This window comes from Ochotona curzoniae, unplaced genomic scaffold, assembly GCF_017591425.1.
Source record: "Ochotona curzoniae isolate NIBS_2020 unplaced genomic scaffold, NIBS_Ocur_1.0 contig_48, whole genome shotgun sequence".
Classification (NCBI taxonomy): Eukaryota; Metazoa; Chordata; class Mammalia; order Lagomorpha; family Ochotonidae; genus Ochotona; species Ochotona curzoniae.
This window is the reverse complement of record NW_024466391.1, coordinates 2,432,011-2,458,300: the sequence shown is the minus strand read 5'-3', so window position 1 is coordinate 2,458,300 and position 26,290 is coordinate 2,432,011. Positions and strand designations below refer to the sequence as shown.

At 63.7% G+C, this 26,290-nt stretch overlaps 1 protein-coding gene across 1 annotated transcript; it reads right to left on the bottom strand.

The window, feature by feature from the left end:
• Window positions 1-344: 344 nt before the first annotated feature.
• Window positions 345-15,844, bottom strand: SLCO4A1 (solute carrier organic anion transporter family member 4A1). The gene is made up of 12 exons (XM_040988179.1): window positions 15,698-15,844; window positions 6,383-7,208; window positions 5,620-5,710; window positions 4,697-4,818; window positions 4,459-4,570; window positions 3,365-3,519; window positions 2,676-2,871; window positions 2,245-2,410; window positions 1,985-2,157; window positions 1,779-1,843; window positions 1,417-1,565; window positions 345-601 (listed from the first exon to the last, which is right to left on the bottom strand). Exons 1-12 carry the CDS (start codon window positions 15,842-15,844, stop codon window positions 455-457), a joined length of 2,349 nt encoding a protein of 782 aa, XP_040844113.1. The 3' UTR covers window positions 345-454.
• Between the last annotated feature and the right edge of the window lie 10,446 nt (window positions 15,845-26,290).

Genomic DNA, 26,290 nt, shown 5'->3' with positions numbered 1-26,290 from the left:
GCCATCTCCAGCGGGCGTGCCCAGCCTCCCTGGCATCCCTGCCCAGCTCTCCCTTCCCCCGGCCCATGGACTGAGCCGGTGTGTGCCTGGTGGACAGTCCAGTGAAGCTGGGAGACACAGACTCGGACACAAGGCATGCGATACAAGACCATGGGCTTTTACTATGTCCACACACGGCCATGCGTGGGTGTGGCCTCCGTACACACCCCGCTGATCCAGCGCCGACCGGGTCCAGGGCCAGGACAGGAAGTGACTGCAGCGTCCAGCAGCCAGGGGGTCCACTACTCCTCGATGCCTGGGGCTCCTCCAGGTTTTGGTGCGGCCCGCATCGCCCCTCACTGCTTTCCAGGTGCTGCGGCTCGTGGCTCCATCAATGGTATTCAACGTTGGCTCTCCCGTGGGTCCTGGGTGCGTGGCCCACTTGGCCGGTGTCCGTGGAGCACCACTGGGCAGGTCAGATGTCTCTCCCGGGCTGAGGGTCCACAGGGCTGTCGGAGGCCGAGGACTGGCTGTGTAGGGATGCCTCCAGGCCACCCGGAGACCCCGCCGGCGGGGTCTGATACAGGTAAGAGGCGCCGGCGAAGAAGATGAGGCCCAGCACCTGGCGAGGGAGGCAGAGCTGCTGGGCCCAGGGGCCAGGCCTGCCCGGCCCACACGCCCCCGTGGGGCTGCATAGCAGCCTGGTCCAGGAACGTGGTGTATCCTGCGAGGGCCCAGCAAGCGGAGGCTGATGGCTGCGCAGGGGTGTTGGGGTGAGGCTGCTTGCACTTCGGGGCCACAGGATGGGACCTAAGCGTCCTCAGGCCCTGGAAGGGACTGACCCTGCGACACCTGGCATCTAGAGTTGGGAGAGTTGGGGGCCCACGGGTGGCAGGTCGGTGCCAGAGAAGCCAGAGATGGTAACACGGAGTGGCCAGCTTTGCGGTTCCACAGAGGGCACCCCAGTGGTGCTTGGCCCCAGGGTGAAGACATGAGGCCCCGGGGCGGCCTGGACCTCATGGGGGGGCCACATGGGATGCCTCATGGCAGAGGGCCTGGGTCTTACCCTGCTGTGCCCATAAACGGTTGGAGACCTGCACGGCTTCCTATCTCCTGGCCCTGGACTGGCCTTGGCCACGGGGTCTGGGTGGCAAGCACAGTGAGAGAGCAAGGGACCCAGGGCAATCTCGGGCCCGACGGGGCGGGGTGGGGGTGTGCCGTGCTCTGTCCTCCAATGGGGAGAGCCCGGGCAGTCACGGCAGGTCTCACAGCTGAAAGGAGGGGGCCAACAGGGAGACACCAAGGGCTGGTGGAGGAGGGGCCATGGCCGAGGTCCACAGACCCCGACCGTGGCGGCAAACCAGGAGACTGGACCCAGTGTCCCCCCAGCCCTGCCTGCCCCCTCAGGCAGACCCCGCCTTCTCCAGGCCTGCCCACCTTGTATGTGAGCCCCATGCCCAGCATGTAGCGGCTCATGGCCCCATTCTGGTACACGAAGCAGGACCCCGGCTGGCCACACTGGTCCTGCCAGAGCAGGCAGGCCTTGTCAATCACCCAGCCAAAGGCGATGGGTCCTGGGATACTCCCTGTGGAGAGAGGGGTGCTCAGGGCTGCTGGCCGCACCCGGTGTCCAGGACGCCCTGGGGTGGGGACACAGGGGCCAGAAGCCCCTTGCTCCGGGATCTTGGGCATATGCATGGCAAGGGGCTCCCCTGGTGGACAGCCAGGGGATGACTCCTCCCGTCCGCGGGCCCCTGCGGGGGTGGGTGCTCAGGGCAGGCTCGGGGGCCCCACAGTACCTAGCGTCCTGACCACCAGCCACTGGATTCCCAGCGCAAAGGACCTCTGCTGCTCCCCGACACACCTGCCACGGAAGCCGCAGCGTCAGCTCCACCATACCCCACCGGGGCCAGAGGTCAGAGGTCACCCCCCCCACCGGGGCCAGAGGTCAGAGGTCACCCCCCCCCCGCCAGAGGTCAGAGGTCACAGGCTCTGTCGGGCTTACCGCAGAGTGGCCGTGAGCGCGGGGATGCTGGCAAGGAGGGTAAGGAAGATGAGAAGGAATGTGAAAGCCAGGAGCAGCGGCCGGCTGTGGCAGGCTGAGGGGCACCTCCCCGCTGTGGCCTGGCCAGGGCCAGAGGACAAGTTCTGAGGCACACAGCTACAGCCGTGGTGCACCTGGGGGCCCAACGACAGCCCGATTACAGCCAGAAGGGGCTGTGGGGCCCCCTGCCCTGCCCCGGGCTGCAGGCAGGCCCCTCTCACCCTCTGGCCAGCAGGGTCCTCCTCGGTGGCCGCGGGGCAGCCTGCGTGGCACGGGGAGTAATAGGTGAGGCCATTGGCGCCACACACTGGGCTGTAGTGCTCGGGCCCGCAGCCACAGGCAGCGTGGCAGACAGCGGTCAGGTTCTGGCGGCCTTCGGGCAGGGGGCTGTGGGGAGGGTGGGGTAGGGGAAGCAAGAAGTGGAGACCCCCAGCCCAGCTCTGGGCCAGGCCCCTCCCTTCCTGAACAAACGTCCAGTTCATAATCCCGTTCCACTAGTGGGCGCTGCGTCACCTGTCCCCCCTCGCCGGAGGCAATGGGCAGCGCACTCCACGCGGGGTACGCCCACCTGGCACACTGCCATCTCGGAAGACAGAGGGCAGCAGAGCGGGGGGGCCCCCGGCTTCGTGGGGCCCAGCCTGCTGGCCCTCACCTCCCGTCATAGGCGGCCGTCACCCCTGCCACGGGCGCATTGGGGCAGTGTGTGAGGAAGACCAGAGTGGCCAGCAGGCTGGAGAGGGTACAGAGCAGGCACAGCCTGACCATGCTGGGGCCGCGCAGTTTGAACCTGTTGAGGAGGAAGCCGCCCAGGAATGTGCCGCCGCCGCCAGCCGGTACCACCAGGAACCCTGGGAAAGTGAGAGAGAGGCACGGTGGGCTCAACCCTGCCTTCCTGAGCCTGAGGTCGCTGAGGGGCACGAGGCAAGAGCTCTGTGCAAGCAAGGTTAGCCATGGGGCCAGCTGGGCAGCAAGGGCCTGGGGGAGGATGGCCACCAGGCGTGTGAAAGGCAGTGTCTCGATTGCTGGGGCAAGGGGGTGTGAGAGGGTCCCTGGATCCTCCAAACCCTGGGTGGGTCAAGGGCTTCTATCCGTCAGCCCACAAGCCTGGGCAGCAGCTGCCGAGGGGGACAGCTGGGGCCACCCCTTCCTGCCACGTGGGGTGTCAGCGGGTCCTCCCCAGGGCCTGTGCCTGGCCAGGGTCTGTCTGGGTTTCTCTCAGTCCACGAACAACAGAGAAACCAGAGGGGGACCCTACGAGCCCCCAATAACAAAAAGCAGAGTGGGGACCCCGAGGACAGTGGAGGAGCCAGAGGGGGACTGGGACCCCCGACCAACTCTCACCGAACAAGGTGGCGGCTTCCGAGGTGCTGAGGCTGAACTGTGCCTCAAAGAACTTGGGGCCGAACGTGGACATCCCTGCGACGAGCGTGGCCTCCGTGGCCCCCGCCAGGCACAGCAGGATGAAGGCCGGGTTCTTCAGCAGAAGCCAGACAGAGCTGCACGGGCCGGAGAGACTGGCTCAGCCAGGCTGGGGGGACCCACGTGTCTCCAGAGTCAGGGGGTGTCAGGTGAGGCTGTGGTAGCCGCGCCTGTGCCCGGGTGGGCACCCCCTCTGGCCAGGAAGCCACTCCCCGAGAGTGGCCAACAGCTGCTCCCGCCTGCAGCAGACACCAGCAGGCCCCCGGCAGGACGGACCGTGACAACTCCCAGTGTTTGTCGCATGTGGGTCCTGGGCCAGAGGCCCCGCAGCCTTGGCGCCCAGGTAGGGCCGGCAAACCGGGGCTGGCTTCATGGGTGCTGAGATCGCCATGCCTGCCGTGTCAGCCCGGGGCAGGCTGAAGTAGCACGTCCTGGGGTGTGGACTGGCCCCATGGGATCCCGGCTCCTGCTCGCAGCCCCAGTAGGGCGTCGGCCTGAGGCCGTCCTGTGCAACGAGCCAGACCAGGGATTTACCCGAGTAGAGGGCTGGTCTGAGGCCGGAGGCATCCTCGCCCTGTGTACCCCACCTTGGGGCTAAAGCAACCCCCACTCCACGTACCCACCCCTGGGCTGAGGTGCCCCCACCCCATGCACCCTGCTGCACCCTTGGCTCAATGAGGCTCAGACTGGACACCCCTTTGGCCCTAGTTAGTGTGGCCGCGTCCAGGCCATCTGAGCTGCGGGTCACTCCTGCGCCATTACTGGACAGTCCCCGCTCTCTCCGGGCCAGGCGTGCACAGGCCCAAGGAAACTTGCTGGTGCAGATGAAGCCCATGTGGGGCCTGCGAACAGCTCAGGCTCCCGCACCAAGTGCGCTCCACCCTGACTGAGCAGCCCTGCCAGGTGCCCAGGCACAGGTGACCTTGGCCCGGAGCCCTGGTGTTGCTGTTGGGGGGCTGGCGTGGGGGAGGGGCCCACAGGGCAGGGGACCGCTTCGCCCTGACCCTGGTCCTCACAGTGGCAGGTCCCGGAGGCTCTTCCTGAAGTCCTGCTTGCTGGTGGCCTTGTGGCCACTATCTCCCAGCTGCTGCGTCTCTGCCGTCTGCATGACCACATAGCGCCAAGAACCTGGAGGGATGCAGGGCCGGGGTGGGAGTGGAGCCCGGGGTCCCTGAGTCAGACCGGGCCAGGGGTGGGGGAGGTGTCCTGCTTGCTGGGAACTGGCGTGGGATGGGGCGGTCTCCCGGGACTCACCTGGCAGCTGCCTGGGGTAGGCGAGGATGGGCATGGCAATGAGGAAGGCAGAGGCCCCTGTGCCCAGGAAGCCGACCCACCAGGCGCCAACCCAGCGGGGGCTCGAGGTGCTCAGCTCCGTCCTGCAGGGCCAGTGGGTCTGGGTCAGCAGTCAGCCCAACGATGCTTCCTCCAGGGTGACCTCTGTCAGCAGGGGACCAGGCCCATCCAGAACCCATCCTCTCAGGGCACCTAGGCCATGCCCTACATGTGGTGGGCCTGGAGGGTGGTCCACTCAGGTGAGACCTCAGTGGGCTGGCAGAGGGCATCCCGGGGGCCTCCAGGGACTGGAGCTTGCTGGGAACCCACAAAGAATGACCAATACAGCTGCTGCCAAACTGCCCTTTCAGGGTCAAGGTTAAGTATAAGAGATAGAGACGGGGCTGCAGGGGTACAGCCTGGGCGAGGAGGTGGGGAGTCTGGAGCCCACCAAGGCCAGGTCCGGTCTCCCCAGGACCTCTTCTCTTTGTGCACTTGGGGGTGCCATGGGAGGGTGCATGTGGGGCACAGCGAAGGGGTGCAGTGAGGGCCCAGGTCCCCAAGGGGAAGGAGCCAAGCCCCCAGCCCATGGCTGTGGGCTGACAAAGCACTGGTCCTTCAGGAGGGGAGGGGGAAGGGAGGGCAGGGGAGGGACAGGCTAGCTTTCCTCTCTCTCCCTCTCCTGCTAAAATCTGAACAAACGGTCACGCAAACAAAAGGAATAAAGGGACAGGGCAGCAGAGGCCCTCAGGGCACTCGGCCGGGCTGACCAACTTCCAGCCCCGTGCAGGCCAGTGTCCAGTTCGCAGATCTCACCACCCGCCCAGGCTCAGCCCACGGCCCCTGGGACCTGCCCACGCTGGGCCCTGCCCAGTCCTGGGACCCTCAGCAGGAGGGGCACTCACCGGGAGCCCAGGTCGGTGTGGACGGTCAGCAGCGCCCCTCCGATCAGGTAGCCAGCAGCAGGCCCCAGGATGGCCATGGTGTAGAAGATGGCTGTGGGACATGAAGAGGTGTTGGGGCCCCTGCAGGAGGGCTCCCCGCTCTGCCAGCACGGAACCTAAGGGATGTCCCCTTATCTTCCCACAGAGCCCCCACCTTCCAGAGAGGTACCCTGGCTTTGCCAGCACGGAGTCCTAAGAGACGTCCCCCTCCAGACGAGGGCAGGTGCCCCAGCCACTCCCTGGGCGGACAGCAGAGACCCTCCCCAGCCCCCAGCAGGGGCAGTCTCTGGAGGAAGGGCCAGGGCCTGGGTAAAGTGACCAAGGGAGTGCCGAGGACCAACTCCCCTGGGCCCCTGCGTGGCAAGCTCTGGGCGACCCAGGATGCCAGGTCGTCCCCACGGAAGCACAGGTCCCGTGTCCCTGACACCCATGAGTTCCTAAGCAGCCGTCCAGAGGCCAGGTGGTGGCCTGCTAGGCCGCCCACACACCTGGGGCCAGAGCGAGAGGCAGAGGGTGTGGACAGATGCTGCCCAGGCAGCTGGCTCAGAGACCTCGCACCTGGTGACGCCAGCCTCAGGCGATGGCAGAAGTCCTCTCAGACCTCCCCCGCGGGCTGCCTGGCTCTGTCCCCAAAGACCGCCACAGGCGGCCAGACCCTGGACATGGGGTCGCATCGTGGTGCCTGGGCCGGGCAGGATCATCGCCTGTGCTGGCCTGTACTCACCGAAGTAGATGGGCGAGTGGTCGGACTTGACGTTCTCATCCAGGTAGGTGACGCCCAGCGTGTAGAGGGGCGTGGCCCCCATGCCGTGCAGGAATTGGCCCAGCATGAAGACCAGCCGGTAGCCGGACAGGCCAGAAGCATGGTCAGCACACCCTGTGCTCCGGTCAGCGGGACAGGCTTCGGCCCCCTCGGTCACCTGTGCCTGGTAACGGCCGACGGCGAAGTGGGGCAGCGCAAACACAAGTGAGCCGGTTCCCATGACCAGCACTCCCCAGCCCAGCCAGCGCGGCTTGTGGCCCTGGCCCCCAAAGTAGCTGACGAAGGTGAGGCACAGGCAGGAGGCAATGTCGTAAGAGCTGGCGATGAGGCCGCTCTGGTAGCTGTGCAGGTCGAATCGGCGCTCCACGGAGGTGACGACAGTGTTGACCAGGCCATTGACGGCCGCGCCCTGCAGGAAGGACGCCACGCAGAGCAAGAGCAGGAAGCCCCGCGGCGTGTGGAGCACCTGCAGGCAGGTGGGGGCGCAGGCCCGCCAGCCGCACCCCGCCTCCTGCGGCTTGGCTGGCAGCCGGCACAGGCGTTGGCCACTGGAGTCCAGGAGGCAGCTGGCGGGCACGTGTGGGGAGCTGGGGTGCAGGCCCAGGCCCGGGTTTGGCCCTCTACTGGCAGGCAGGTGGTCAAGTGCGGGTCCGAGCTCGGAGGCTGCGCCTGGGCCCAGGAGGAGCCGCTGGGATCTTGGGTCGAAGGGTGTGTCCCCCACTGAATTCAAGGGCATCACTAGGACCTGGCGTGATGAGGGACGTGGCGTGCTGGGTTTTCGTTCACTCTGGAAGGAGAAGCTCTGTTAGTGAGTGGGGGCCCATGTGCTCCCACCTTTCCGGGGTCAACCATGGGACCTGCCTGCCACTTCCCCGCTCCTGACCAGACCCACCTACTGGGTGTCCACCCAACAACAGGCCAGCCTGGCCCAGCCTCAGGAGCCCCCCACCTGGGCCAGTGCTGGGCCAAGGGCCGAGTGGTGAGCAGGGCTGGGGCCTGATGCATGTCCCCACCTGGGCCAGCCTGGGCCGGGGAGGGGAGCCTGCCTGTTCTCTAACACTTGGTCCCCAAGGTACTGTCCACAGGGAATCCGGCTCTTCCCCAGACCCACACCAGGCAGCTTTTTCAGAAAAACCGTTTTGAAAGATTCAATTTTATTTGAAATGCAGGTGCAGAGGCAGAGAGATAAGAGATTCCATGCATTGGTTCACTCCTGATGTCCCTTGCTGTGTGCCGGTGACATCTGCTCTGGGAAAGGCCCTAAGGGGACCTCACTGCCCCAGCCCCGAGCAGGGGCTCAGGGGGAAGCCAGAGGCCAGAGCTGCCTTAGCCATCCCCGAAGGCCCCAGGAGTGGCTGGGCAGGCAGAAGCCTTGGACAGCAGCCCTGTGCAGGGGCTCTGGGTCTACCCCTGCAGGAGGCAGGTCTCCCCGACCCTGCCGGTCCAGCAGACACCTCCCACACCCGTGGCGCACCGCAGACTAGCTGAAGGCCATTATGGGGAGGGTGGTGTGTGCCCAGGAATCTCAGCAGGAACAGTAAGTGGTGCACACACGTGGGCACTACACACCTGTGCGTACCTGCACACATGTGGACACTGCACACCTGTGCATACCTGCACACACATGGACACCACACACCTGTGCGTACCTGCACACACGTGGACACTGCACACCTGTACGTGCCTGCACACATGTGGACACTACACACCTGTGAATACCTGCACACGTGGACACTGCACACCTGTGAATACCTGCACACACGTGGACACTACACACCTGTGCGTACCTGCACACACGTGGACACTGCACACCTGTGCGTACCTGCACACACGTGGACACTGCACACCTGTGCGTACCTGCACACACATGGACACCACACACCTGTGCGTACCTGCACACACGTGGACACTACACACCTGTGAATACCTGCACACGTGGACACTGCACACCTGTGAATACCTGCACACACGTGGACACTGCACACCTGTGCGTACCTGCACACACGTGGACACTGCACACCTGTGCATCCTGCACACACGTGGACAGCACACACGTGTACATCCTGCACACACGTGGACACTACACACCTGTGCATCCTGCACACACGTGGACACCACACACCTGTGCGTACCTGCACACACGTGGACACTGCACACCTGTGCGTACCTGCACACACGTGGACACTGCACACCTGTGCGTACCTGCACACATGTGGACAGCACACACGTGTACATCCTGCACACATGTGGACACTACACACCTGTGCATCCTGCACACACGTGGACACCACACACCTGTGCGTACCTGCACACACATGGACACCACACACCTGTGCGTACCTGCACACACGTGGACACTACACACCTGTGAATACCTGCACACGTGGACACTGCACACCTGTGAATGCCTGCACACACGTGGACACTGCACACCTGTGCGTACCTGCACACACATGGACACTGCACACCTGTGCGTACCTGCACACACGTGGACACTGCACACCTGTGCATCCTGCACACACGTGGACACCACACACCTGTGCGTACCTGCACACACGTGGACAGTACACACGTGTACATCCTGCACACACGTGGACACTGCACACCTGTGCGTACCTGCACACACGTGGACACTGCACACCTGTGCGTACCTGCACACACGTGGACACTGCACACCTGTGCGTACCTGCACACACGTGGACACTACACACCTGTGCGTACCTGCACACACGTGGACACTACACACCTGTGCGTACCTGCACACACGTGGACACTGCACACCTGTGCGTACCTGCACACACGTGGACACTGCACACCTGTGCGTACCTGCACACACGTGGACACTGCACACCTGTGCGTACCTGCACACACGTGGACACTGCACACCTGTGCGTCCTGCACACACATGGACAGTACACACGTGTACATCCTGCACACACGTGGACACTGCACACCTGTACGTCCTGCACACTCATGGACACTGCATACCTGTGTGCCCGCACACACGTGTGCACTTGCTTGTGGGTGTTCCCACTAGTGTTAGGAGGTGACCGTAGCTGAGAATGGCAGCATTGACTTCCTGCACCTGCAGTATCTGGCCAGTACCTGGCTCCATGGGAACTGAGCCAGAAGCTGCCTGCTGAGAAGCCAGCACAGGCCATCCGTGGCAGATCCGAGGTACCTGGCCCTGGGCCCTGAGGTGAGCTTTACACCCCTGGACAGGGTTCCATTCCTGAGGGAGGCCCAGGGAGCCTCGGAACCAGTGTGGGGTGGGCAGCGCCAGGTCTGTGCCAGGGGCTCCAGCTGGGCTTGTGTCTCCCACGAGGAACCCTGCAGCTGAGTGGAGCCACACATGTCACTTCTCTCTCTGGGCTGCAGCCAGGAGACAGCGGGAGCCTCGCTGCATCTGGGCCAAGGCTGAGGCCACCTGCCCTGCAGCCTGGGCTCTGGGGGCTCCCGCCCGGCCCCCAGCTTAGCCCCTGAGTGTGCATGCTCTCTGTCCACTAGCCGACCTGGGGAGGAACATGAGGAATACAAAGATATTCATAAAGCAGGGTGGCTGGGATCTGGGGCAGCCACCACGGTGCCAGGTGTAGCCCAATTGGCATACCTGGGGGCCAGGCACAGGTGAGGGAGCCAGGAGCCAGGCTCTGCAGGGGCCCACAGTAGGGCACAAGCCCCAGAAGGGTCTGTCCCTGCGCGGCCTCCTGGATGCTCCTGCTTGCACCTGTGCCCACCCCTAGGTAGCCTGGGCTGTGCGATGCCGTCTTGGGGACCTGCAGTGCCGCAGAGCTCTGCTGGCCAAGGGCCCACGCCCCTACGAGGTGGTCCCCTAGACCTTACGTCCAATTATCAGGCCCTTGGCGTCTCCCGGGGCCTAGACCCCAGGGATAAAATGTGGGCCCCACGCAGGCTGGAGACAGGGCACAGTGCTCTGGCCCGACAGATGGTGCCTCCGGGAAAGAGCTCGGCCAGAGGGAAAGCCTGGTGGCCCCGCCCTGCCTCCCGCGCCTGGGCCGGTTCTGGGCTGCTCAGCAGCGGCTTTTGCAAAAATCAAGAAGTTGGAGAATACATGCACCCTTCCAGGGACATGTGGTCCAACACTGCAGAGATGGCCCAGCACGGGAGACGGAGGGGTGGGCACTGGGCACTGTGGGCCCCATGCAGGGCAGGGGGGTACTGGACTCCAGTGTGGGGCCCATGTCCATGGACCCTGGCAGTGTGACACTTGAGCACAGACCTGCAGCCTGACAAGCGGGGTTTCCTGGTTAGCTCCCATCCCCCGTGACCACACCAGACCCTACAAGCAGAAGTGGCTGCGAGGCTCCAGGGATTGTGTCCTAGGGACGCTGCAGGAAAGCAGGGTGCCCGGGTGAGGCCCCCCATAGGTGCCCACTGCTGTCTGCCAGCCTAGCGCTGGCTCTTCTCCCACCATCGGCTTTCAGCCCATGGGGAGCTGGTTTGGCCCCAGCCCCCAGCCCTTCACAAAGCTTCCAGCACAGGGCCAAACTTGTGTGCCGATTCCGGCTTCACCTGGCATCCAGACACTTGGCCATCTGCTGTCACAGACCCGGAACCGAGCCGCGGCAGGGATCCCCACCCCACTCAGTCCCCAGAGTTGGAGGGCGGCTTCTCTGGCAAATCTGGAACCGCCTCCATCTGTGCCAGGCCACCTCACCACCTGGTAGGGACGGGCTTGGGACCCGCCCAGCACCTGCTCCATGGGACACACCCTGTGAGCCACCATGGGCGGCAGTTCGGGCAGGGCTGTCCCCAGCAGCGCCTGCTGGCCTGGCCTGGCCTGGAGGAGGGTGGGACACTACGCTCCCGAACCCCAAAAGTGGCAGGTTCTTTCATAGCTCTCCTCTGGGCTGTTTTGGGCTGGGGTCCCCTCCACGCCACGCTGCCCTCCCCGCCCCGTGTGACCTGGGGCGAACGGCTTGGCTGCTTCGGCCTGGATTCACCCACCTGGAAGAGGAAGCTGCCCCAAGGGATTAAAGGGGCCGCATAAGGTTTAGCTGTCACAGTCATTTAGGGTAAGTCCTTCAGCGGCCGCTAAGCCCAGGCACCCCTTCCCGGCTTCCCCGGTCTCTTCCAGGAAAGGCAGAGGTGACCCGACCCCACGCTCAGCTTGGAGGCACCCACTTAGAGCTGCCTGCTCTGCGTGGAAAAGTACTCGGTCCCGGGGACACAGACAAGGCGGCTCCAGGGAGGCTGGCGCCGCCGCTGCGGCCCGCCTGGAGTGGGGCCCCTTGTGCCTCCTGCTCCCCTCCGGGGCTGCGCCGACCCCGCCTCACCCGAGCAGGCGCCTGCAGAGGAGGGAATCCCGGGGACCGTCTTCCCGGCTCCCTGAGCGCAGCCAAGGGGGCCACGCAATGCGGGGCGACCCGCACCCACGGGGTCAGGGGCCCGGCTCTCACCTTCAGACTCGGGGCTCCAGCATCCCATGGCCTCCCAGCCCCAGCTCTGAGTCCGTGGGGACCGCTCCGCCCGTGCCCGCCTGTCCCGGGTATCCGGACCTCTGCCGGCGCGAAAAGCGCGGCGTCCGGTGGGACGCTCCCCTCTGACTCAGCGGCCGCATCCGCCGCAGGGGGGTGACCCGTTGAGACCCCGCAGCTCCGGGTCCCCACCCGCCGGCCTACACCGCTAGCCCGGTCCCTGCCCGCCCGCCGCTCGCTGCATCCCCTAGCCCCTCCGCCCGCCTCCTCGAGACTCGGGTCCCGGCATGGTGAGGTGGCGTGGAGAAAGGGCGAAACGTGCCCCTTCCCTTGGCTTCCGCCTCGCACGGCCGGTGCCCAGGCCTCTTGCCCCGCCTGGCACCGCCTCGCTCCGCCGGACCCGCTCCGTGTCAGCGGGCACCTGCGCTCCTGACAGCCCCCGCGCACGTGCGCGGCGATCGGCGCCCCGCGCCCCGCGCCCGCGCCCGCCCGCTCCGCCCTGCGGCGCACTCACCGTCCCCAGCCAGCGGCCGCCGCGCTCCGCTCCGCTCTGCCCCGCTCTGCCCCGGGCGCGCCGCACACCCGCGCTCCATTCATCCGCGCCGCCCGCCCCCGCTCCCCGCCTCACCTGCGCTCAGGTGACCGCGGGCCCGGCGCGCGCTGGGCGGGGCTGCCTGCACCGGGAAGGGAGGCGGGGCGGGGGTGGAGACCTGGGACGGCGAGGCGACCCGGTCCCGGGGCCACGCACGGAGGCCACTTCGGGCTGGGGGTCCGAGGCCGTGGGAGAGGTAGGCGCGGGTGGCTGAGGTGCCAGGCGGACGCGGAGCACGGGACCCGGGACAGGAGCCCAGCAGAGCCGCCTGCCAGGTCGGCCCACCTTGTGGGGGGATGGAGGGAAGTCCCCCCCACCCCGCCGCTGGGGCCTTTTCTCTTTCGGGGTATCTGTGTGCGCACGCGCCCCGTCCAGCTCCTTCCCTCACTGAATGACCTTGGACTGCCCCAGGGCCCTCTGTTGTGTCTTAGCCCCTTGGAGCCTCCACTTCCTAGTCTTTGAAATGGACACGTTGACAGCTTGTGCTGTGGAGCCCGGCTGGTGCAAAGCTGCCCACTCCTGCCCAGGCCAGCAGCTGCCCGCCAATCTCTCCACAAGCTTCCTTTTACTATTATTTTTTTAAGGTCGTTATATTTGAAAGAGAATTACAGGGCAAAGGGGAGACAGATTCACTTGCACGGTGGTGGGAGTGGCCAGCACTGTGAGCCACAAACTTCCTCTGGGTCTCCCAAGTGGGTGAGGGTGAATCTGCTACAAGTTAACAAAAGTCAGGTGCGCGTGTGGCACCAGAAAGGCCCCCACCGCCCTCCTGCCAGAGCTGATCACTGAAGCACAGGGCCTGCCCTCTTCCTCCCTGGGCACCCCTGAAGCCATCCCCCCCAAGGCTGCGCTCCTGGAAGCCATGTGCCTGGTCCTGTCACCCATGTGACTCCTGGGCACCAGGCTCCCTACCTGGGGCCGGTGCGGACAGGGACACCCGGCCCCACGGCCCCACGCGGAGCGACTCCTGGGGCCGGTGGGGACAGGGCCTGCAGGTGTTACCGTGTGTGCCACATTCCTTCAGCCAGTTCACACTACAGCATATGGACAGCTGTGTCTTAGTGAAGGTAAATTCCGTATCTACTGTGTTAAGGAGGCTTCCCCACCCCGGAGAACCCCCCATTTCCTCCACAGGCCCTGATGGAAGGTTGGGTCTGTTGGCTGGGCAGGTCACTGCACCACAGGCTGCTCCAGCGCCCAGCCACCTGAGCCTGTCCTGGGACTCTGTGCCCCCTGAGCAACCTGCCCACAGGGTCACGCCCCTGGACATCGGGGGGCCAGGGGTGCAGCTGCTGCCTGAGGCCCTGCCAGGCAATGGGCAGGACAGGGCTGGGGCAGCGGTGCCATGGTTTGGAACCAGGATGGCCAGATTCTGTGCCCTGGAACATTCTGAACTCACTAAGCTGTGCCCTGCGGGGTTTGTCTGGGAGAGGAAGCCTCAGTCTGGGACCTGCTGGGGGGCAGGGCTGAGGACGGCATCCGCATTTCCTCAGCAAATTCCCCCGCTCTGTTGTCACCTCAGGAGGCCCCGCCCCGAGAGTGGCCCCAGAAGGCGTGTTTGTCTCAAGGGCAGATGGCGAGGCACTGGTGAGGGGGCTCCCAGGAAGTGGCCGGCGATCCAGAGGGACAGCAGCTCCATGCCTGGCAGGGACCCCGACAACCAGAGCAGTTTAGCGAGCACTTCTGGTACTCTGCATGCCATGTTCTACTGTCGCTTCTATCTTGGCCGATTGTCAAATTGTCACCTGCATTGGCGCTGTCACTGTGGATCACCCGCTCTCCCCTAGCACCTTGCACACGCAGCCAACTGCCTCTCAGTGACCCCAAGGTTTGCAAAAGGTGAAGATCAGAGGTGTGCGCCATGGTGGGGGTCGGCTTGCACTCAGGACGCCGGTTTCCCGTCCTGCCTGACCGCTCCCCCCATGCCGGCAGCGCCGCAGCTAGGCATCAGCAGTTGGGCAGGGGGCCCGCCGGCCAGCACTGCCTCACCCCGGGCTGAGCTGACTTCGCCAAGGGACCACTTGCAGGTCTTTCAGCAGAAGCCTCTGTGAGCCTGTGGGTCACCTGGTCAGCGCCGTACTGGGCTCTGGTGTGTGTGTGTGTGTGTGTGTGTGTGTGTGTGTGTGTGCAGGGGTGCAGGGGGCAGAGCTTCTGGTTGCCAGGAGGGCTAGGCCAGGTGGAGGCACCATCGGCTCCCAGGACGCTGCACAGGCAGCCCCCGGCTTGGCAGAGGGACAGGTCAGCCCAGCCTGGCACTGGCCCAATACCAGCCCAACCTGTCTCTTGGCCTATAGCTGCTGGGGTGAGGGTGCACGGAAGACGCTCCTGCTGAAGACATCAGCGCGGGCCTGCACATCGCTGGACCAGGATACGGTCCTCTGCACGCTTTGTTTTGGTGAGGGGCAAATGGGAGTGGACAGACCCTGCCCCACCTCCAACCTGCCACCTCTCGGGCAGCACTCGGGCCATGGCACAGGTCCACAGGTCGCTTGGTTGAACCCATGTGCCCTCCATCCCATGTACCAACACAGAAGAGGGGCCTGAGCTGGCCCTGTCCGAGTTCCCAACTGTGTGTGGCCTGACTGTGTGCAGCCTGACTGTGCACCCTGTGTGTGGCCATTGTGCAGCCTGTATGTTCATACTAACATGGATTGGACTCCTAGATACAAGGCTGCAGGTGAGCGAGCCCTGCTGGGGTTGTACAAATGTTGCTTTCACAAGCCAGGTCCCACCCTTTGCTACCATTGCATCCGCTCAGATGGTGCTGGGCTGTGGCCTTCAGCCCTGCTGGGAGCGGCAGGCGTGAACAGCAGCGGAACTGCACGTCCAGGGCCACCCTGGACCCCTGTGCGTAGCCTTTTTGAGCTCCGTGCCCCAGGGACTCGGACCTTCGTCATCCCTGTCCCTCGCGGGTGGACTCCAGTCGTCTGGCTTTCTGCGAGACCTAGTGGACGCCCGGGGCACTGCCTGGACTGCAGGGTTTCTTGAGCCCTGACAGTTGCTCTGCCTGCAGGAAGGGCCAGCTCGCAGCTCTCCCAGGCCCAGGAAGTCCAGGCCACGGTCTGGCATGGCCTCCCCTGGGTGCTACCAGCTGGCCCGGTCCATCCTCCCGGGCCACCCCTGCCCGGCCCCGTGCCACTGCAGCTGCCCCACTGCTCATGGCCAAGTGGCCAAGACCACATCTGTCCTGCACACTCCTGGCGGTGGCAGGACTGGCCGTTGTCCTAGGCAGCCCCGCTCACATGCCTTCAGCAGCAGCAGCTTCAAGGTGCCACGGCCCGGGTGCTCGCTGCCCCGCGGCCGGCTAAGGCCCGTAGGCTGTGTCTCCCGTGCCAAGGGAGTCCCTCCTGCAGCATCCTCGGGACACAGCCCTTCTTCCAGGGGCTTGGTCATGACCTCTCCAACACAGCTTTGCCCTCGGTGATCCTTTTGTTCCTGGGTCTGTGGCCAGGTGATCCCAAGGCTCCACCCTCCGATCCTGCGGATTCCCCGGCTCCCCACGTGGCCCCAGGCTTGCATTTCCCACACAGGTGCTCTCCACGTAGCAGCCAGTTGGCCTGCTGGCGGCTGTCCTATAGTGTCCTTGGGAAATGCCCGCACGCCAGGCCATGCCTGGTCAAGCCCTCCCGGTGGCCTGCCCTGCGCCCTTGCCCAGCTTCCCCGTGAGCGCGTCTGACCGCCGGTCCAGGCGGCATTGAGGCTGGCTCCACCTTGTGCTTGTGATCTCAGCTCCTGGATGGTTGCCCACTGACGCAGCCTGGGCACCTTTAGTCCTGAACAAATACTTACCCAGCCGCAGGCACCCGCCTTGGCCACGCACCCTGGGATCCCAGCCCCGTAGAGCGGGCGCCGCCCGTCCCCACCTCGTCTCGCTTCTTTGTCTCCCTCTCTGCCTCCTCTGTACTCTCAGAGCAGCACAGGCACTAGGGGCTCCGTGCGCGTGACGCTGCTGCTGTCCACTGCCCTCCCGTCGCCTCCAGGCCTGGCCGGGCCACATCCACGCTCAGGCCGACGGCCGTGCCCACATAGCCAGTCAACGTTGCCTGCGCGTAGGCCATACGGCTGTGCGTGTTTGCCTGATATCATCTTGGGGAAGGGTCCCTCGCAGGAACCCAAAGCTACTGTTAGTAAGGGGTTGGCATGGGCCTCATGGGCCGGCCCTGTGGTGCCAGCGGGCACGGGAGCAGGGCCACACAGGCCTGAGGGAAGAGCTGGGGGGGCGGTGTGATCTGTTGGCATCTTCCACTGTGCTTCCCGCAGGGCTCGTGCCGATCTGCATGTCCCCTGGCCAGCATTTGTCACCTTCCTGTCACCTTCCTGGGAGGAGCCCTCCCGGGGTCTCTCTCCTTGCAGCCCTTGGCTTGGAAACCTCTTTGAGATCCTTGGCCATTTATTGGTGTATTTGAAAGTCAAAGCGAGAGAGAGACAGAGAGAGATCTTTTATCTGCTGCTTCACTGCCCAGATGGCTGCTCTGCAGGCATCAGGCCAGGCTAAAGGCAGTGACCCAGAGCTGCTTCCGGGTCTCCCACGCGGATGCAGGGTCCCAAGGCTTTGGGCCGCCCTCCTCTGTTTTCCCAGGCCACGGGCAGGGAGCTGATTGGGAAACAGAGCAAGCGGGACGCGAACCGGCGCCCACAGGGATGCTGCCTTGCCGCTCCGTTGCCACCGGCATTTGTGGTTGAATGACCTCTCCGTGCGCTGTTTGAGATGTTCGCACAGGTATTCTTCAGCAAGGTTGTAGGCTTTGGGGTTAAAAGAGTGGGCTTTGGTGTCAACAAAATCCATGAATGTGCAAGGTGTGACAGCTCGCGGAGGTGCCTGCCAGGAAGCTGCTGTGCTTGAATTTTGGCCGTTTTGGCAAACCTGGGACGGAAGTTCCGGCCGGACATGGGACTCAGGCTGGACCTTGTCCCTATACCTAGGCAGAGCCTATAACGTGAAGCAGTAACTAGTCCTGTAGTGCTATAACTAGTCCTGTGGTGCAGTAACTAGTCCTGTGGTGCTGTAACTAGCCCTGTGGTGCTACAACTAGTCCTGTGGTGCAGTAACTAGTCCTGTGGTGCTGTAACTAGTCCTGTGGTGCTATAACTAGTCCTGTGGTGCTATAACTAGTCCTGTGGTGCTATAACTAGTCCTGTGGTGCCATAACTAGTCCTGTGGTACTGTAACTAGTCCTGTGGTACTGTAACTAGTCCCATGGTGCTATAATTAGTCCTGTGGTGCTGTAACTAGTTCTGTAGTGCTACAACTAGTCCTGTGGTGCTATAATTAGTCCCATGGTGCTGTAACTAGTCCCATGATGCCATAACTAGTTCTATACGGCCTGTGCTTTCAAGGGCTTCTCACACACAGCAGGGCTGTAAGATGACACTGCTGCTGGGAAGAGTGGGGTGGGGGTCTGCTGGGGGCTCCTCCAAAGCTGGCCCTGGAATCACCAATGGTCTGGGATCCCACACGTTGGTGTGGGCTCAGTGAGTGCCCCGCACCCACAGCAGCAGGCACTGTCGGGTGAACGTGGCTGATCCTGCGTGACTGTCTCAGCCTTAAGAGGGACAGAAGTGCTGGCAGCAGCAGGCAGACTGAGATGGGCCACCCGTGCCAGCCCCTTGGTTGGCAGTCAGAGACCGGAAGCGGAGGTGGCTGCTGGGACCTGGGGAGGGGACCGGGACGAGGGGTGGACGTGAAAGTCCCCCGTGCACGCAGAGTGGTAGAGGTGGGGAGGACAGGGTGACCGGCGGTGGCAGCAGTGAACGTCGGGAATGCCAGCGGGCTGCGTGCTGAGAGCCGTGACAGCAGCACCCTGTGGTGACAGCACATGCACACAGAGCTGTACTGAGACACCTGCAGGCACAGGCAGTATAGACACACACAGAGGGACTGCGGGGTGGACACACAGGGGCTGCAGTGTAGACACACAGGGGCTGCAGTGTAGACACAGGATGCCTGGAGAGCTCTGGCCCACAGCAGGCAGAGGCTGAGTCTGGGTACTGGGTTAGTTCAGGCAGAGTCGGCCATGCTGTCAGAATGGGGCAGGAAGGGCCGGGGAGGCTGCCCCACACCGTGCCAGGCTGGAGCCGGGCATCTGGGCACCATGCTGGCCTTGTGTGGCAGGTTCGCTCCCTGTGGAGGGGACGTGCTGCCGCCTGCTTCAGCATAGTCCCAGGTGCTACCAAAGGCTCTGAGCCCGCAGGGCCATGCCGTCGGCACGGCAGGCTGAGGCCTTATTCCTGGGGATGAGCAGCAGCATCCCAGCAGCCACTCCAGGGACGGCCACTCCAGGGCGGTCACTCCAGGGGCGGCTGCAACAGGGCGGCCACTCCAGGGCGGCCACAACAGGGAGGCTGGGTGCACTTTGTCTAGGCCCTCCAGAGTTGTAGGATGATGATGGTGACGGTGATGAGGGTGATGGTGGTGGTGAGAATGGAGGTGACGATGTGACATGATAATCTCGTCTGGAGCCTTCCTCATGCTGTCCTCTTCCTGGCACACAGTGAAGGACGCGGCCTGTGCCTCGAGAGCAGTGCTGAGCCGCTGGGGCTCGGTGCTGGGGTGCTGGGGAGGCAGACCCCAGGGCGGAGGGACCGGGGCACAGGCGCAGGCCTCATGGACAGAGGTCATTGCTGCACTGGGGGAGGGTTGGCATGCGTCTGGGTGGGGCACTCATCTCCGGGCTCACACCAGCGGGGTTAGGCCTGGGGGCGGAAGCGCAGGTCACTGACAGCTGGGTGGCTTTGTCTAGACCAGGGCTGGCACTGTCTGGGTGGGCTTGGTAGGGAGGGAGCAGATGCCAGGGGCGGGGACTTGGAGCGAGGTGGGCAGTCAGTGCATGGCATGTGTCCCTGGGGCCACCTGAAGGTCACTAGAGGCCAGCAGGTGCTCAAAGCCAGGGGCCACGGGAAGGCCCTGGGACTCCCTCAAGGCTGCCTGGAGGAGGGCACGGGGTGGCTGTACCCAGATCTTGAACCCCAAGGGATTCTGTGGGAAGGCGAAGAGTAGGGGCAGCCACATGCCAGGCTGAGGTGGTGGTGTGTGGGGGCCGGGGCGTAGAGCGGCAGGCGGGCCCAGGGCTGTGTTAACTTCTGCAACAATGGATAAAACTACTGGGAATTCCACCGAGCCGCACTGTGAAGGTCCAGGTGCCCCGACCCAGGCAGGGCCCTGCTCGCGCTGTGGTGCAGGGAGCATCTCCAAACAGGGGCAGCCCCTCATCAGCTGGCCGGCTGGCCTCTGGGCCCCCACACCAGGCAGGGGCACAGAGGCCAGAGGGCTTCGAGCTCCTTATGGGGACAGGGATTGTAGACCCCAAGGGTCCCCCAGCAGGTGGGGGAATGCTGCCCCTTCGTGCAGGCATCTTTGATGGAGGGACCAGCCAGGACCCGGGGGCCTGCGACCAGGCAGAGGGGCTGGTTGGAGCCCCGTAGCCTGTTCCTGGCCAGGAGCCACCTCGGTCACAAGGGGCATCATTGATGTTCCCTGGGGAGCATGGTGACAAGTAGCTGGGCCCATCTCCCAAGGCCACGCGTCCTTTCACAACCCTGAGCCCGAGTTCTGCCCTGAGCACCCTCTCCAGAATGACCCCCACGTGGTGCAGGTGACACAGCCCTGCCAGCACCAGCCTCACGCTCCACGCATGTCCTCCAGCCCCGAGCTCTGCTGGCCAAGGCTTCTGTGCCCAGAGTGACCACTGCCCAGATATCCTTCCTGCCCCAAGAGGCAATTTTCAACTTGGGGAAAATTCCAGCCAGGAACAAAGCGGTGCAGCTTCCTGGTCGGCCTCGGCCTGCAAGAGGGTTCCCTGGCCCCAGCTAGTCCCTCCTCTGACAGCTGCATGGCATCCTGTGGGCCCCTGGCCAGGGCTCTGCTGGCCTGTCCTGCGCCCCCGGGGATGGGAGTGGGAGCCGGACCCCAGGCTGCCGGGGGCCAGGCCATGTGCCTCCTGCTCCCTCCCCATTTCCTGGGGGAGGGTGTCCCCTAGAGGCCTGGGGGGGGGGCGGTTGCCGTGGGGACAGCCCTCAGCCTGAACAGGAGGCTGGGCGGCAACTGACCCGGCTTTGCTGCTGGCTCGCACTGGGGTAAGGCCAGCCAGGCCCTTGCAGAGGGCCAGGGCCCCATGGACGGGCTGCATGCTGGGGAGGTGCCTGCATGCAACGGCGTCCTGGCCTTGGTGTGTGGGGGCTCTCTGGGAAGATCCCAGCACCTGTCAACATGGCCCCGATGGAGCCTGCACCCAGGCCTGGAGGCCGGAAGGCACAGCCACACACCTCCCAGGGCCCAAGGCCGTGGTGGGGGTCCACTCAAGCAGGGTGGCTCCAGGCCATCATCCTGGGGTGTGGTGCACTGGGCTGCGTGCACCCCCAATTCCCCAAGTGTGGACGGGTGCAGGGAGCGGTGGGTCCCCAGGATGGAGGTGCTCCGGGTGCCTGGGCCCAGGGGCTGCTGGGGCACCCACCGTTGGCAGGGCCCTCTGAGGCACCTGACACCTCCATGTGGGGACATTCGGGGCTGGGGGACAGGGCAGGAAGCAGTTCTGGGCTTGTGTCACCCATCTGCTCTGAGCTGCCCCCACGGGGAAGGTGGCGTCTGTGGCTTCGCCAGGGCAGAACTGCTGAGTCCTCGCCCACGCAGGTCACACTGTCACGGCCGCAGGATGACATCACAGCAACGCTGCGGGGGTCCTTGTCCCCCCCCAGAGGAAATGCGAGGCTCTGTGTGGCCAGATGTGGGCTGAGTGGGTGGGCGCCTCTGCTCACCAGCCAGTGGTGGCCTGGGCCTCTGGCCCCTGGAAACTTCTCAGGGCAATGGAAAAGTTCTGCTCAGGCAGCTGCCTCGGCCTCCGCCCCTTCCTTTTGCCCGCCACCTCTTGGGGCCTTCCCCGGGCTGACTCATGGCCAGGAGGCAATGGCGGAAAATTCCCACTGGGGTCATGGGCCCAGGGGAAGGGGTAGTGATGGTTCCACCTGCCTGGAATGTGGAGGAAGCTGGTGCCCTTCGCCCTTGCTGGACAGCTGGGGGCGGGGACTCCGACAGGTCCTGATAAATGCTGGCGCCTGTGGGACCTGCCACTCCCTCCCTGGGTGTCCCGGAGAGGACAGACCCAGCCTGGGCAGCGGCCCTGCTGCAGGGTGGACGGACCTAGAGGGGCACAAAGGCCTCCCGCCCTGACCACCTTGGCCCCGAGCCCATGCAGCCGTGTGGAAGCAAACCTTTGCTTTCCCAGGCCCATCACATGGTATTCCAGATGCCAGGGCACTGGATAGATGCGGGGGCAGCCCCTCCCAGGTCCTAGTCCTCCCAGCCCCTGCTCTCACCCTGGAGGCCCCAGGTGCTGGCTCTCACACGGGGGGCCCTGCCGCCCACATGGACAGCCAGGCTGGACTGAGCCTCCCGCTGCTGACCCAGGCCTGCCCAGCCACACCTGCCATGGGCCTGTGGGGAGTGACCAGCAGCTGGGAGCACCTGCCCCTCCAGGCCCTCGCTTCGCAGCTCTCAGCCGGCACCCTGGTGCAGCTGCACGCCTCACCGTCCCCTCAGCACCCCTGCTCGCCTCCCAGTTGGCTGTGGGGCTGAGTGTGGCCAGGAGGGAACAGGCCCTGCCCAGCCCATGGCCCCAGCAGGCACCCTCCCCTGGTCTCCTGGGGATGGAGCTGCTGCTTGCGCCTTCCGGGGCCGCATGTTCAGGGACTGCCAGCCCCTGGTGCGTTTCCACACAGCAGCGAGGCTGAGCTCAGGGGAAACTGGATGGGCTGGGTGGGCACCAGGCGCTCCAGCTTGTGCGGTGACCAAGGGAGAGGGGTGAGCCCGGGCAGCAGGTGGCCTCTGCCTGCCCCTTCTTCCCTCGCCAGCGGGCAAGGCAGGCGGCACGCGGGACTTCCCTGTGTGCTGGGACTCGTGCCCGCCCTTGCCAGCATCAGTGGCTCCCCAGCAGCAGAGGGAACACGTGAGGCCCCTTGGCTTGGACTGCCCAGTTTGCACGGTCCCTGGAAACCGCCCAGCGTTGTCTGTGGCTGCTGTGTTCCGGTCTGCTGCCCGGGGGTCGGAAGGGAGTGAGCCCTCCCTCCCTGTTAGCTTGGGTCTGGTTGGACCTGACCTTGGACAAGGTGGCCTTGCTGCTCCTGGGAGGGTCCGTGCTTGGCGGGGCGGGGGCATCCACGGGACCAGCTCCTGCCCATGGCGGGGCGGAGGCGTCCACGGGGACCAGCTCCTGTCTGCACTGGTGAGGGGGGCGGTGTGGACATGGTATGTAGCCCTGGGGAGCACCTGAGGGCTCAGCCAGGCGTCCCTGGAGGACTTCTCCTGCCCAGCTGGATACCCAGGCAGAGGATCCGAGGGCAGAGCTGGGAGTGGCTGTGTGTCCCTAGTGGGGGCTTTGCCATGCTCTCCCTGTCAGTGTCACCTTGGGGTGGACTCAGTGGGACCACCCCGGGCAGCCCATCCAGCACATCCTAGCAGCAGGTACATAGCTCTGAAGCTGCCAGGGCCTGGGTTGCCAGACAGTTCACAGGAGGAGGCCTTGGGGCAGCCCTGCCTGGCTCTGAGCGGCAGGCCTGATGCTGGCCACACCCAGCTGCAAGGCCCCAGCCTCACACAAAACTGAGCGGGCTCTGAGATGCTCAGTGGGTGCCCTAGGTGTAGGGCCCCTCGCCCCTCTGGAAGCCTGTCTGGGGCATGGCAGACCCCAGACCTCACCCGTGTGAAGCGAGGGAGACTCATTCTGCAGCTGCTTCTTGCTGACACCCTGGGGCCCCGGGCGGCCCAGTCGGCGAGGTCCCTGGGGGCGGGGTTGCTCTGCTCCCTGCTAGCCTCCCCAGGCAGCACCCGTGGGTGTGCTCAGTTCCCATGTCCCGCCAGCAGAGGGCGGCCACGTCCCATGAGCCCCAAGCCTGGAGCCGAGCCGCTGAAGCCACCGTGTGGATACCGGGCAACTGTCCTGGGACCCTGCAGAAGCCGGGGTCTCCCCTACAGCTTCCCACCCTGGGTCAGCAGGAATGGCCAGAGGCACGGCGGGGGCATGGAGGGCATGGCAGGGGCATGGGGGGCATGGCAGAGGTATGGCAGGGGCATGGGGGCATGGCAGGGGCATGGGGGGCACAGCGGGGGCATGGGGGGCATGGCAGAGGCATGGGGGTATGAGGGGCATGGCGAGGGCATGGCGGGGGCACGGCAGGTTTGGAGGAAGACCCAGGTGCATGGGTGGGGCAGACTTACCACCACAAGGACCTGGGTCTGTCTGGGTGGCCAGCATGTCCTGGGCCTCATCCTCAGAAGGTTGTGGGTCGGGGGGCGTGGGGCAGAGGTTGGTGGGCTGCTGCTGCAGGTGACCCCAGCAATGGGGTCGAGGCCTTGCCCCTGGGCTTCCATCTGGAGCGGGGCCCTTCAGTGGCTAACTGACCTGGGAGCCTCCTGTAGCTGTGGTGGTGGTCCCCCTCATCTGCTGGGGGAACCCCAGACTCCAGGCCAATGAACAGGGCAGAGTGCGAGCTGGGGCAGCGCGAGGAGTAGCCCGCCTCCCGGAATTCATTTGTGTTCTCTGACCTGATACACCTGTCACAGGTCAGAAATGAAGGGATGTCAGGAGAGGGTGCCCCGCCCGCACCCCAGGGCAGCGCAGACGTCCGCCAGCAGGGCTGCAGCAGCTTTCTCGGCTCCCCCACGTCTCCCTTGGGTGCCTCAGTGCCGGGCATGCCAACTCTGGCAGGAGACACACACCCTCCCCACGCCTGCTGCCCCTGCCCCAAGACGCCCTGCCTCCCGGAAAGTGCCAAAGCTACCATGCCCTCAGGACAGCGCCTGTGAGCAAGTGCGGCTCCGTGAGCCAAGTGGACGTGACTCAGGAAGGCAGACACGGCAGGAGCAGGGACTGCACGCAAGTCAGCTCACCACACGTCCTGGAGCCAGCGCCCGTGGGGGACATGTGTGACCTCACGGAGGCACACATGTGTGACCTCACACTTGTGATACGTGTGTGACATCATGAACACACATACCCATGAATACACCATACCCATGAATACACCATACCCATGAACACACATACCCATGAATACACCATACCCATGAATACACCATACCCATGAATACACCATACCCATGAATACACCATACCCATGAACACACATACCCATGAATACACCATACCCATGAATACACCATACCCATGAATACACCATACCCATGAATACACCATACCCATGAATACACCATACCCATGAATACACCATACCCATGAATACACCATACCCATGAACACACATACCCATGAATACACCATACCCATGAATACACCATACCCATGAATACACCATACCCATGAATACACCATACCCATGAATACACCATACCCATGAACACACATACCCATGAATACACCATACCCATGAATACACCATACCCATGAATACACCATACCCATGAATACACCATACCCATGAACACACATACCCATGAATACACCATACCCATGAATACACCATACCCATGAATACACCATACCCATGAATACACCATACCCATGAACACACATACCCATGAATACACCATACCCATGAATACACCATACCCATGAATACACCATACCCATGAATACACCATACCCATGAATACACCATACCCATGAATACACCATACCCATGAATACACCATACCCATGAATACACCATACCCATGAACACACATACCCATGAATACACCATACCCATGAATACACCATACCCATGAACACACATACCCATGAATACACCATACCCATGAATACACCATACCCATGAATACACCATACCCATGAACACACATACCCATGAATACACCATACCCATGAATACACCATACCCATGAATACACATACCCATGAATACACCATACCCATGAATACACCATACCCATGAATACACCATACCCATGAATACACATACCCATGAATACACCATACCCATGAATACACCATACCCATGAATACACCATACCCATGAACACACATACCCATGAATACACCATACCCATGAATACACCATACCCATGAATACACATACCCATGAATACACCATACCCATGAACACACATACCCATGAATACACCATACCCATGAATACACATACCCATGAATACACCATACCCATGAATACACCATACCCATGAACACACCATACCCATGGCACACGTGTGACCTGACACATACAAGTGACACGTGTGACCTCATAGACACACGTGCAGCATGGCACACATGACCACATGGACACACACATGTGACCTCGGACACACATATACAGAATGTGTGTGACCTCACACACACGTGACTCACAGACACGCACACACATGACACAATGTGATCTCATAGACACAGTGCAGCATGGCACACACATGTGGACACTCATGCACACGATACGTGTGTGGCCTCAGACACCTATGACCTCACAGAGCTGACATCATGCAGGTGACACATGTGATCCACTCATGCAGGACGAGCCCTCCCCCACGTGCGTGCCATGTTACGTGGTCAGGAGCACATGCTGCCAGCAGTGCGTGGCGTGTTTGCCATCTCACTCAGCCAGCATGGAGGGTCAGGAGCCTTGCAGGCCGGGTCTCAGTCACACAGAGCCTCTCTCTCACTGTGTCTTTGCACACACGCACACACACACACACACGCACACACACCGGCCTCGGGCACTGGCTGACCCGCTGCTTTGCTTTCGCTCCTGCCAGCACTGATGTGTGGGGGATCTCAGCTCACTGCCCTGAGATGTGACGGGTCCCCGGCTGGGTCCAGCACCTTTGGGAGTCCCACGCAGGCCGCAGTGGGCGTGGCTGTTACGGCCTCTTCCGGGCTGGACTGACCCCACCAGGCA